Source organism: Podarcis muralis, chromosome 13 (assembly GCF_964188315.1).
Source record: "Podarcis muralis chromosome 13, rPodMur119.hap1.1, whole genome shotgun sequence".
NCBI classification, from domain to species: Eukaryota; Metazoa; Chordata; class Lepidosauria; order Squamata; family Lacertidae; genus Podarcis; species Podarcis muralis.
The window spans coordinates 14,277,179-14,288,895 of NC_135667.1; the positions used below are offsets into that span (position 1 = coordinate 14,277,179).

General features: G+C 45.6%; 1 protein-coding gene across 1 annotated transcript; it reads right to left on the bottom strand.

The window, feature by feature from the left end:
- Nucleotides 1–2,956: 2,956 nt before the first annotated feature.
- LOC144325066 (uncharacterized) lies at nt 2,957–7,577 on the bottom strand. Its single transcript, XM_077916964.1, has 2 exons — nt 7,427–7,577; nt 2,957–4,780 (listed from the first exon to the last, which is right to left on the bottom strand). Exon 2 carries the CDS (start codon nt 4,767–4,769, stop codon nt 3,738–3,740), a length of 1,032 nt encoding a protein of 343 aa, XP_077773090.1. The 5' UTR covers nt 4,770–4,780; nt 7,427–7,577; the 3' UTR covers nt 2,957–3,737.
- Nucleotides 7,578–11,717: the final 4,140 nt, after the last annotated feature.

An 11,717-nucleotide genomic window follows, 5' to 3' on the forward strand; every position in this document is an offset into this window, starting at 1 on the left:
TTCGCTGAAGGGGTGCTGAGCAGAGAGGGGAGATTTTTTTTCTTGTTCTCCCCCACTAAAACAAGGTGCGTCCTATGATCGGGTGCGTCCTATAGAGCGAAAAATACGGTAATTGAAAAACACCTTAAATATCAACCAAATGCAATTTTAAAATACGTAAAAAGTCAAAGTGTTCATCTACTGGCAATGCAATAAGGAAATCTATCCTTCCCCACCTGAAAGAGGAACACAAAGAAGAGAACAGAGCTGTTCCACCCATGAGGCAAGGTGAGGTGACTGCCTCAGGCGGCAGGATGTACTGAGGCAGCAGGGGTCAATATTCTTCCTCCCTTGTCCCTGATGTACATCCTCCTTCACCCATTCTTCCCTGGTGGAAATGGGGGGGCTGCTATTCTGAGGCACACCACAGATGCCAAAATGTCTCAGGCCGTGAAACATGATGACCACCACAAACACCATGAACACATGGTGTCACTGTTAAAAGACCTCCACCGACTTTGCATCAGCCACGGGCTTGGTTCAGAGTTGTTATACTCAAGGTTCTTGCACAGTGGTGCCCCGCAAGACGAATGCCTCGCAAGACGGAAAACCCGCTAGACGAAAGGGTTTTCCGTTTTGGAGGCGCTTCGCAAGACGAATTTCCCTATGGGCTTGCTTCGCAAGACGAAAATGTCTTGCGGGTCTTGCCATTTATTTTTTTCCGCTCCCCCCCTTTTTCTAAGCCGCTAAGCTGTTAATAGCCTTTTAACAGCTTAGCCGCTAAGCCTTTAATAGCCGCTAAGCCGCTAAATCGCTAATAACGCTAATCCGCCAAGCCGCTAATGGGGTTACTTCGCAAGACGAAAAAACCGCTAGACGAAGAGAATCGCGGAACGGATTCTTTTCGTCTTGCGAGGCACCACTGTACTCGTGTACAAATCCCTGAATACTTTACATCCAGAATACCTCAGAGATAGCCAGTTGTTGTGGGGCGCGGTCACTGTATTATCTAAGTCAGTGTTTCCCAACCTTGTGCCTCCAGCTGTTTTTGGACTACAATTCCCATCATCCCTTGCCACTGGTCTTGCTAGTCAGGGATGACGGGAGTTGTAGTTCAAAAACAGCTGGAGGCACAAGGTTGGGAAACACTGATCTAAGTGACAGAAACTGATTTGAACATTTTGCCATCTCTTCTGGAAACCTGAATATTTATCTACCTGAAGTGAACCAACTGATGTTTAGTAACTGAAGTTTAAGAAGGCTTGTGCCTAAAGTGTAAAGTAAATACGGTAAGTTAATTTCTACCTGAAAGAACTCGTTTCCCGACCCACTTTGTGCCATAAACTTCCTTTGTTTAATAAAACTTTTCTTGTTTGTTTGAGCAACTCCTGCCTGAGACTCTAAATCATTTTTACCTCATACATGTCCCCCACTAGATAATCTGAGGTAAATTGTAGAAATTCGTGTAACTGGTGTACCTTGAGGTGGTCACACTATATTTAATTGAGGGCAGGCCCAATGTGAGGTTGAGAAAGTGCTGTTGCGCTGTCGCTCACTGCTGGTGGTTTTTTCTTTTCTGAGAGAGATATGTTAAATTCTTGAGGTTTTAAATTTTGGAAGTTAAAGTGATGTTTTAAATTGTGTATATGGTACATTTTATTGTTAAAGACAACCGGAGACCTATGATGTGGAAAGTGGGATATTTTTTCTTAAAATAAATAAATAAAAGGAATGCATAAAGATTGCATCCATTCAAAGAATCAGAAGCCTGGAGAAAAATGTACAGTGGTGCCTCGCAAGACGAAATTAATTCGTTCCACAAGTTTTTTCTTCTTGCGAGTTTTTCGTCTTGCGAAGCACGGTTTCCCATAGGAATGCATTGAAAATCAATGAGTTCCTATGGAAACCGACTTCAGACCAGGTCCGGGGACAGTCTGTCCCCCGACCTCTTCTGAAGGCTGGGGGGGGGGGGGACAAGGGCTTTTCTTCCCACCACCAGCATTTTAAAAAACCGCGGGACAGCGGAGGGCTTCTCCGCTGTCCGGGGCGATCTTAAAATGCTGGCGGGCGGCATTTTAAAATCGCCCCGGGACAGCGGAGGACTTCTCTGCTGTCCAGGGCGATTTGAAAAGCCCCTGGGAAGGCAGGCAGGGGGGAGCAAAGACTTTTGCCACCCGCCCGCCTTCAGAAGAGGTCCAGGACCTCTTTCGTCTAGCGGGTTTTCCGTCTTGCGAGGCGTTCGTCTTGCGGGGCACCACTGTATGTGCCTGGCATTCAAAAGCTAATAACATCAGCGATGGGCAAGCCTGATGAGGGAGAGCACTACACAACCAGGGGCTACCACTGGCAAGGCCTCCTCTCTTGCTGCCCCCCTCAGCACCTCTGTTGGAGGGGGCACACAGACAAGGGCTTCACGTGATCACTGCAGAGCTCAGGTAGATTGATATGGGAAGGGGAGGTCCTTGAGGTACTGAGATTCTGAACCACATGAGGCAAAACCAGCATTTGAATTAGGGCTAGTAATCAAATGGCAACCAGAGTAAAGAGAAATGTTCCTTCTTGTGCCTCTAGGACAGCGAGGGGGCAGGGTTAAGAGAGCTATTGCTTTTAGCAATAAGGGCACATTCACCTTAGGCATCCTTCCAGGACCAGCATGTCATTGGTGAGTGACCCAATGTGGCTGTGGTCACCTTACCCTCACACCTGTGAACACAGGACACATGCATAAATCTCTCTGACCACCTGAACACTGTGTCTGATCTTTAGATTTGTTTTGCTGCCGCCGAATCAGTGGAATCTTGGGTTGGGAAGGGGACATAAAAAGTTGCTAAGGGGGGCCTGGATCAGGCCCCTGGACCCTCCTCTGCCCTAGACCAACCCTCAAATCTTCTGGAAAAGGAAGAAGGTATTTGTGTCTTCTGGGAAATATATGTTGAAAATCATTTTGTACACAAGTATGAAAAGTGCACGGAACACATTTTTAAACGATTGATTCTTCATTTTATTTGATTTGTATAACAACAGTGGGACAGGTTGCAGAGTTCAGCAAATACAAAGCAAAATGAAGGAACAAATTTAGCAAAGGGATTTATAGCTTATAAATAGTAGCTCATCCGGAAGTCATTCAGCCTGGGTCACCTGCATTGTGCACAACTAGGACAGGGGTAGGCAAACTAAGGCCCGGGGGCCGGATCTGGCCCTATCGCCTTCTCAATCCGGCCGGCGGACGGTCCGGGAATCAGCGTGTTTTTAGAATGTGTCCTTTTATTTAAAATGCATCTCTGGGTTATTTCTGGGGCATAGGAATTCATTCACCCCCCCCCCCAATGTAGCCCGGCCCACACATGGTCTGAGGGACGGTGGACCGGCCCTAGGCTGAAAAAGGTTGCTGACCCCTGAACTAGGAAATGCTTTTCTAGCTGTAGCCTAAGGAGTTTTGCATAAACTTGGACAAGTATATCTATGTAGCCTATCAAGATGTATATAATATGTCTAATAATCATTAATCTCACTTGGTCTTTAGCTTTTGCATCTCTATATACCACTCAGCGACATAGCTGCCAACGTTTCCCTTTTCTAGTGAGGAATCCTATTAGGAATATGGGAAAGGTTGACAGCTATGCTCAGCGAATTCTCCCTTAGCTCAGGAGAGCTCTATATTTTCTAAATATAGTAATCAATAGTAATCAATCATAGTAATCAATCAGATTTTATAATAGAGAGGAAGCGTTTAAGGGTGCCTTTCAGTCTAACATATTTCACTTATGAGAAGGTGGTAAAGGAATATCTGTAGGTGGAGTAGAATTATCCTTAAATTTCATATCACGGCAGAACAAGACCGCTTCCTTGCCCAAGCCCATCTGAAACTGCCATATGTACATCTTCCCATTCGGCTGCACGGTTACACTAATAGCTTCTTCGATCTCAGTGGCTTCATTCCAGTTTTCCTGCTCTGTGTTGACACTCTTCCCACCATACTCAGCAGTGAGAGAGAACTGATACTTGGCAATGGCTTCAGTGAGCGCACCTGACTGATATGTGGCAGTCATGGAAACCTTCCAGTTGTGCTCCACACTGGTCATCTTCTGCTTGTTGTATCCCACTTTCTTGGTGATCTTCTTATTCCATACAATGGGAGTGCTGGACTCATTGGAGATGGTCTTGATAGGTTCCCATCTACCATAAGCTGGACCATAGGTAATAGCCATTCCTCCAGGGAGCATGTTCACAACATCACTATGGAAGGAGAATGTTTCAAAATCCACATTTCCGTGGAAGTTGGTGCATCTATAGTACTGGACCCCCCATTCATCATGGGGTTTTACAAAGTAATAGTAATTCTTGATGCCCCAGTAATAGAGACCATTCTTGCAAGTTGGGTGAAGTCTGTATTCAACTGCATCTGTATCTCCATGCATATTACTGACCCGACGGTAAACACCTCTTTTCTGGAAAATGATATAGAAGGATCCAAAGGCTGAGAGGTAATGGTCCCCTCCGCGGCAGTTGGGATGGAGGCTGTATACTACAGAACCTAAGTCTCCATTCATGTTGCTGACACGGCGATAGTTGTCTCCTTTGATGATGTAGAATAGGTCATCCTCATGGGCTAAGTAGTGATCTCCTCCCTGGCAGGAACTGTGCAGGCTAAACACTTCGAGGTCTTTGCCCTCGTGGAAATTGGTGGACCGCATGTAGCAGCCCAGGTCTGAGCGGACAATGTAGTAATATTCATCTACCCCACAGAAATCAACCCCTGGGGCTTTGTTCTTAGGGACTATCTCTGGCATGGTGCTTGATTCTAGGAAAAGAAAGCAATGTATTCAGTTAGATCAGAAGATTTCACAAATTGATCATTTATTTACTCTATTTACTTATTTTATTATTTATGAAAATGAAATAATTAACAGAATTTGCTGACGTCTTGGAAAACTGTCTCAATGCTTTAACACAATATACCTGCCAGTGCCAAATATAATTCCAAAGGTAAATGATTACTAATTAATTGTGAGGTGCTATAAAGACGAAGCAAACACCTTCTCCTTGTGAAGACATATTTCTCTATCATTTCTCTCTCCATTTGATAGGAGGCCCACCCACCCCTTCTAAGGAATATAAATTGTTTTTGACAGGCTGGCCAGTTTTAAAAGTAGTTTGCCTTGAGATTTTAGGGCTGTTTAGGAAATGAAAGATCCAGATTTTGCTGGAAATCAATGCTTTTTTGAAGGCTCAGTGTGGCAAAAACACCGACATCCATCACTGCAGTGCTTGCTCACAAAGAGTAGCTCTTTGCACCTCTCCCTTGTTCAGAACATATGAGAGTGTGGGCCTTCAGTACTCAAGCCCCATTAAATGGAGAGGCTGAGCCAGTGGATTTTGGTTTGTTTGTTTTTTATAATATTTTATTAATTTTACAATACAAAATTATAAGAACATAACACACATTTTTTCACAAATACATTCTTTTTTGGACTTCCCTCAGCTCTTCTGACAATCCTCCGTTTTGATTCTTTATTACGCATTTCCTAAATTTATATTGTCTTATAATGATAACCTTCCTCCTCCCTACTCCCTTTTTTACAATATTTTTAATATTAATTCTTCACAGTGGTAACTGCTGTTCTAATTAATTTCCTATCTCAGCTGTGCTCGGAAGAGACTGCCTAACCACTCAGAATATCTTGGAAAGAGGGGCAAAATTCAGATCTGAAGCTGCTTATCTCATTGTGTGCATGAACCAACACCACCCGTTCTCCCATAAAAGCACTGGAAGGGGCAGATAAACTTACTTGCCTACCCTCAACCTCGGTAGTTAATGCTCTACAGCAATAGTATTATAGTGCCAGACTGTTGAGCTTCAGAGCTAGGAGAGGATGGAAGGACACATCTATGGGGGCTGTGGGGGAAGAGAAGAGATCCCCCAATTCTTTATTCCCCCTCGTATTTTCTTGTGGCGTCTGATTTGTTCCTTCTAACACCAACGTGTCCAGGAGGTGCAGATTGTTAAGACTAGATGAGCATCCGTGCTTGGGATTTCCATGCTGTGAGATCTGCACCCTCTCCATGCAGACTGAAGGTTTAAATATGTGTATAAATCATATTTCTTAAAGCTACGACCGTCTCTACCATGTCTTCAATTCTCCAAAGGAGCACTGGGTGAGTCCCTGGAACACCTTGGGATCTTGCTACAGCTCAGCAGAGGAAAGTGTTCTTGAATACGCATGAATGTCATTTTTAAATTCAAACTCAGCTGCTGGAGTACGTGGTTTGTTTTAGTAGAATGGTTGTTATATTATTAAAAGGAACTTCATTTAACCTGTACTGTTATTGCTTAAATAAAAACCTTAGAGTGAGGTATACACCCTGTGTTCTTGTGTCTCTTCCTCACTCTGCACAAGGAGGGCTGGTGGTCTGATCAGCCACTAAACTCCACCATTTGGGTGTTTTTGATTCAGGAATATAAAAAGAGGGGCATAATAGAAGTTTATAAGATTATGTGTGACACTAAAGAAGTGGCTATTCCTCTCTCCCTCTTCTGGTGCCATAACTCTAGAGCTCAAGAGGTCCTATTAAAATAGCCTGACAGCAGAGTCAGTGATAGGCAAAAGAAGATACATTTCCACACAGTGCAAAACCACTTTATGAAATAAATTATAACAAAGCATTGAGATAAGCCGTACACCTTGCTATTCAAGAAACATTCAGTTTGTATAGGACTGCATTCTGAAAGAGATCTGGAGGTAGGGATGGATGTATCTAATATAAGTTATACCAGAGATACCAATCCCTAAAGCCTTTGGGAAGCCAGTGGCAAAGGAAGAAGAACAGGCACCCAGGGTAGGGTGGCGGGGCAAACCGCTCGTCAGCGCATGCGCACGTGCCACTACGTACCACGTGTGCGCTGCTATGTACCATCCATCTGTGCACACCGTATGTATGGCGGCGGGATCCTCTGCTCACAGCTGCAGTGGAGTCACTGGGATCCTTCGCTCGTGGCTGCAGCCGTGGTGGAGGTTTAGGGTACACTGTATGGCGCTTGAGCAATATGCAATATCACACATGCAATATCATTGGCACTCAATAATTATAAAGAAGTAGTTAGACTACAGCTCCACAAAGAAGCACCCCCTGGAACCCCCTGGGATTTTTCTTCAGCTGTGCAGAGAGAGATTCTCCTTGAATATGCATTAATGCCATTTTTAGATTCAAGATTTTTTGCTAGAATACATGGTCTGTTTTAGTAGACTGGTTGTTGGATTATTAAAAGGAACTTCATTTAACTTGTACTGTTATTGCTGAAATAAAAACCTTAGAGTTTATAATTATAACCTTTATAATTATAAAGAGGTAGTTAGATTGCAGGTCCACAAAAAGTACTCTCTCCCTTATGCCCCAAATTCTAAAGTTATCTCTCTCCACTCATGCCCAGTAAATCTCCAAGACTTACCGGTATTCGTGGTATTCAGACAGAAAGTTTTCTAGTAGGTGGCAGCTGCTTCTCTTGGTGGAGAATGAGGGAAATGTGTGAACACTTGCTGCTTAAATAGGATAGAAGAGGCTATGGGTTAATGAGAAACTACGTACCGCTCCTCCTACATTGGAACTAAAATTTATTTTATTGATAAGCAGAGACACAACCACAAGAAAACCCTCCCACTCCCCTTCTCAGAGTGCAGAGTCTTCCAGGAACAAAATATAGCATCAGCGGAACTTAGAATATCTATCATTTTCTAGTGCTGTGAGAGCTCTATATTTTCTAAACTTTAGCCCACAGTAATCACCCAAATTTAATAAAAGATCCCTAAATGGGGAGGAAGCCTTTGAGCATTCCTGTTGACCTACCATACAGTGGTACCTCAGGTTACATACGCTTCAGGTTACAGACTCCCCAAACCCAGAAATAATACCTCGGGTTAAGAACTTTGCTTCAGGATGAGAGCAGAAATCTGGCTCTGCCGGCGCAGCAGCAGGAGGAGGCCCTATTAGCTAAAGTGGTGCTTCAGGTTAAGAACAGTTTCAGGTTAAGAACAGACCTCTGGAATGAATTGAGTACTTAGCCCGAGGTACCACTGCATTTCATTTATTAGAAGGTGGCAGAGGAATATCTGGGTGAATATCTGGGTGAATACCCTTTCACCCATACAGCACTGGAAGGGGCAGATAAACTTGTGTGCATGAACCGACACCACCCGTTCTCCCATACAGCACTGGAAGGGGCAGATAAACTTGTGTGCATGAACCGACACCACCCGTTCTCCCATACAGCACTGGAAGGGGCAGATAAACTTGTGTGCATGAACCGACACCACCCGTTCTCCCATACAGCACTGGAAGGGGCAGATAAACTTGTGTGCATGAACCGACACCACCCGTTCTCCCATACAGCACTGGAAGGGGCAGATAAACTTGTTTGCATGAACCGACACCACCCGTTCTCCCATACAGCACTGGAAGGGGCAGATAAACTTGTGTGCATGAACTGACACCACCCGTTCTCCCATACAGCACTGGAAGGGGCAGATAAACTTGTGTGCATGAACTGACACCACCCGTTCTCCCATACGGCACTGGAAGGGGCAGATAAACTTACTTGCCTACCCTAAACCTCGGTAGTTAATGCTCTACAGCAATAGTATTATGGTGCCAGACTGTTGAGGTGCAGAGCTAGGAGAGGATAGAAGGACACATCTATGGGGGCTGTGGGGGAAGAGAAGAGATTCCCCAATTCTTTATTCCTCCTCGTATTTTCTTGTGGCGTCTGATTTGTTCCTTCTAATACCAACGTGTCCAGGAGGTGCAGATTGTTAAGACTAGATGAGCATCCCTGCTTGGGATTGCCATGCTGTAAGATCTGCACCCCCTCCATGCAGACTGAAGGTTTAAATATGTGTATAAATCATATTTCTTAAAGCTACGACCGTCTCTATCATGTCTTCAATTTTCCAAAGGAGCACTGGGTGAGTCCCTGGAACGCCTTGGGATCTTGCTACAGCTCGGCAGAGGAAATGAATATGCATGGATGTCATTTTTAAATTCAAACTCAGCTGCTGGAATACGTGGTTTCTTTTAGTAGAATGGTTGTTGTATTATTAAAAGGAACTTCATTTAACTTGTACTGTTATTGCTGAAATAAAAACCTTAGAGTGAGGTATACACCCTGTGTTCTTGGGTCTCTTCCTCACTCTGCACAAGAAGGGCTGGTAGTCTGATCAGCCACTAAACTCCACCATTTGGGAGTTTTTGATTCAGGAATATAAAAAGAGGGGCATAACAGAAGTTTATAAGATTATGCGTGACACTAAAGAAGTGGCTATTCCTCTCTCCCTCTTCTGGTGCCATAACTCTAGAGCTCAAGAGGTCCTATTAAAATAGCCTGACAGCAGAGTCAGTGATAGGCAAAAGAAGATACATTTCCACACAGTGCAAAACCACTTTATGAAATAAATTATAACAAAGCATTGAGATAGGCATGGTCTCCTGGTGAACAGTGGCATAGCGTGGGTTGTCAACACCCGGGGCAAGGCAAGTAATTTGCGCCCCCTAACCCGTGGATTTGCTCCCCTAACCTGTGGATTTGCCCTAACCCCAGATGTTGCGCCCGGTGCGGCCGGCCCCCCTGCACCCCCCACGCTACGCCACTGCTGGTGACTATATGCAGCCATATACCTAGCTATTCAAGAAACATTCAGTTTGTCTAGGACTGCATTCTGAAAGAGATCTGGAGGTGGGATGGATGTATCTAATATAAGTTATACTTTATAAACTATTTACAAAAGAAATGTTCCAGGGAGCTCCAGCTTCTCTGTTGCTGAATCCTTCCCCTACCCAGAGGCCCCTCCCAGTCCCATCTGCGTTCTCAGAGATTCCCATGGGCCCCTTCCAAACCCAAGATGTTGCATATGAGTTCAGAATCTGGTAGGAATGGGGATTCTTCCTCTGGATCACATCATGATCTCATCCTGCAAGTTGTTTCATGACATTTAGAGGAGACTGAGTAAATGAAGGGAGTTCTGGTTGCTGGAGGGACCAGAGATACCAATCCCTAAAGCCTTTGGGAAGGCAGTGGTGAACGAAGAAGAACAGGCACCCAGGGTAGGGGGGCAGGGCAAACCGCCCATCGGCGCATGCGCACATGCCGCTACGTACCACGTGTGCGCACCTATGTACCATGAATGCGTGCGCATCGTATGTATGGCGGCGGGATCCTCTGCTCGCAGCTGCAGCGGAGTCAGTGGGATCCTTCGATCGCAGCAGCAGCAGTGGTGGAGGGTTCGGGTACACTGTATGGCGCTTCAGCGGCGCCACACATGCACCACTGGTCGGTTTGCCGATGGCACTGCTCGAGCGCTGTACGGACGGCAGAGGAGGGTGCAGCCACAAGCAGAGGATCCTCCACACGCGTCTGCAGCAGCACAATGACGGTGCATGCCCGGGGTGGCAGAGGAGCCCCCTGAGGTGTGCCTTCTTGTCACACCCCCTCAGAGATGGTACCCGGGGGGCCCGCCCCCTTCTTCCGCCACTGGGGAAGGCCCCATGTCACTTCAATATCACACATGCAATATCATTGGCACTCAATAATTATAAAGAAGTAGGTAGACTACAGGTCCACAAAGAAGCAGCCCCTGGAACTCCCTGGGATTTTGCTTCAGTTGTGGAGAGAGAGATTCTGCTTGAGTATGCATTAATGCCATTTTTAGATTCAAGGTCTGTTGCTGGAATACATGGTCTGTTTTTGTAGACTGGTTGTTGGATTATTAAAAGGAACTTCATTTAACTTGTACTGTTATTGCTGAAATAAAAACCGGCCCCCCATTTAGGAAGCTAGACTAAAGGATTCCGCCCAAGGCCTGAAACCACCAAAGTTGTGACGTTTTACTAAAGAAAGGCAAAACCTGCCAATGCAGGAAAAATTCCTTTCCGGTCCTTCAACAGCGCCTGTGTACCTGTAGAGAAGAGGTTAACCTGCAAAAGGAGACTTAACTGAGGGAGGGCAGGGTGGGAGAAGTTCTGGAGCCAACTGACACTGATGAGCGGGTAAGATTCACCTTCTGTTCGGTGGGCAGTCCCTCCCACTGAGAGCCAGTGTGGTGTAGTGGTTAAGAGCGGTAGACTCCTAATCTGTGGAACCGGGTTCGCGTCCCCGCTTCTCCACATGCAGCTGCTGGGTGACCTTGGGCCAGTCACACTTCTTTGAAGTCTCTCAGCCCCACTCACCTCACAGAGTGTTTGTTGTGGGGGAGGAAGGGAAAGGAGAATGTTAGCCGCTTTGAGACTCCTTAAAGGGAGTGAAAGGCGGGATATCAAATCCAAACTCTCTAAAACTCTTCTTCTTCTTCCCCCTACCTGGCTGATCCTCTGGCGATGCCCCCCCCCCCCCAGGTGGGACTGGGCGATTGGCTGAAGTAGGCGGAGGCCTCCAGGTATCCAGCCTGGGGAGGGCGAAGCCAGCCCCTACTACCGGGAGAAGCACTGGGATGGGGGGGCTGTGCGTGACCACGCAAAAGGCACCGCCCATTTAATGTGTGGAGCGGTCACTGTATTATCTAAGTGACAGAAACTGATTTGAACATTTTGCCATCTCTTCTGGAAACCTGAATATTTGTCTACCTGAAGTGAACCAACTGATGTTTAGTAACTGAAGTTTAAGAAGGCTTGTGCCTAAAGTGTTATGTTTAAACCTGAGACATCTTATAGTTAAAGTAAATACAGTAAGTTAATTTCTACCTGAAAGAACTCGT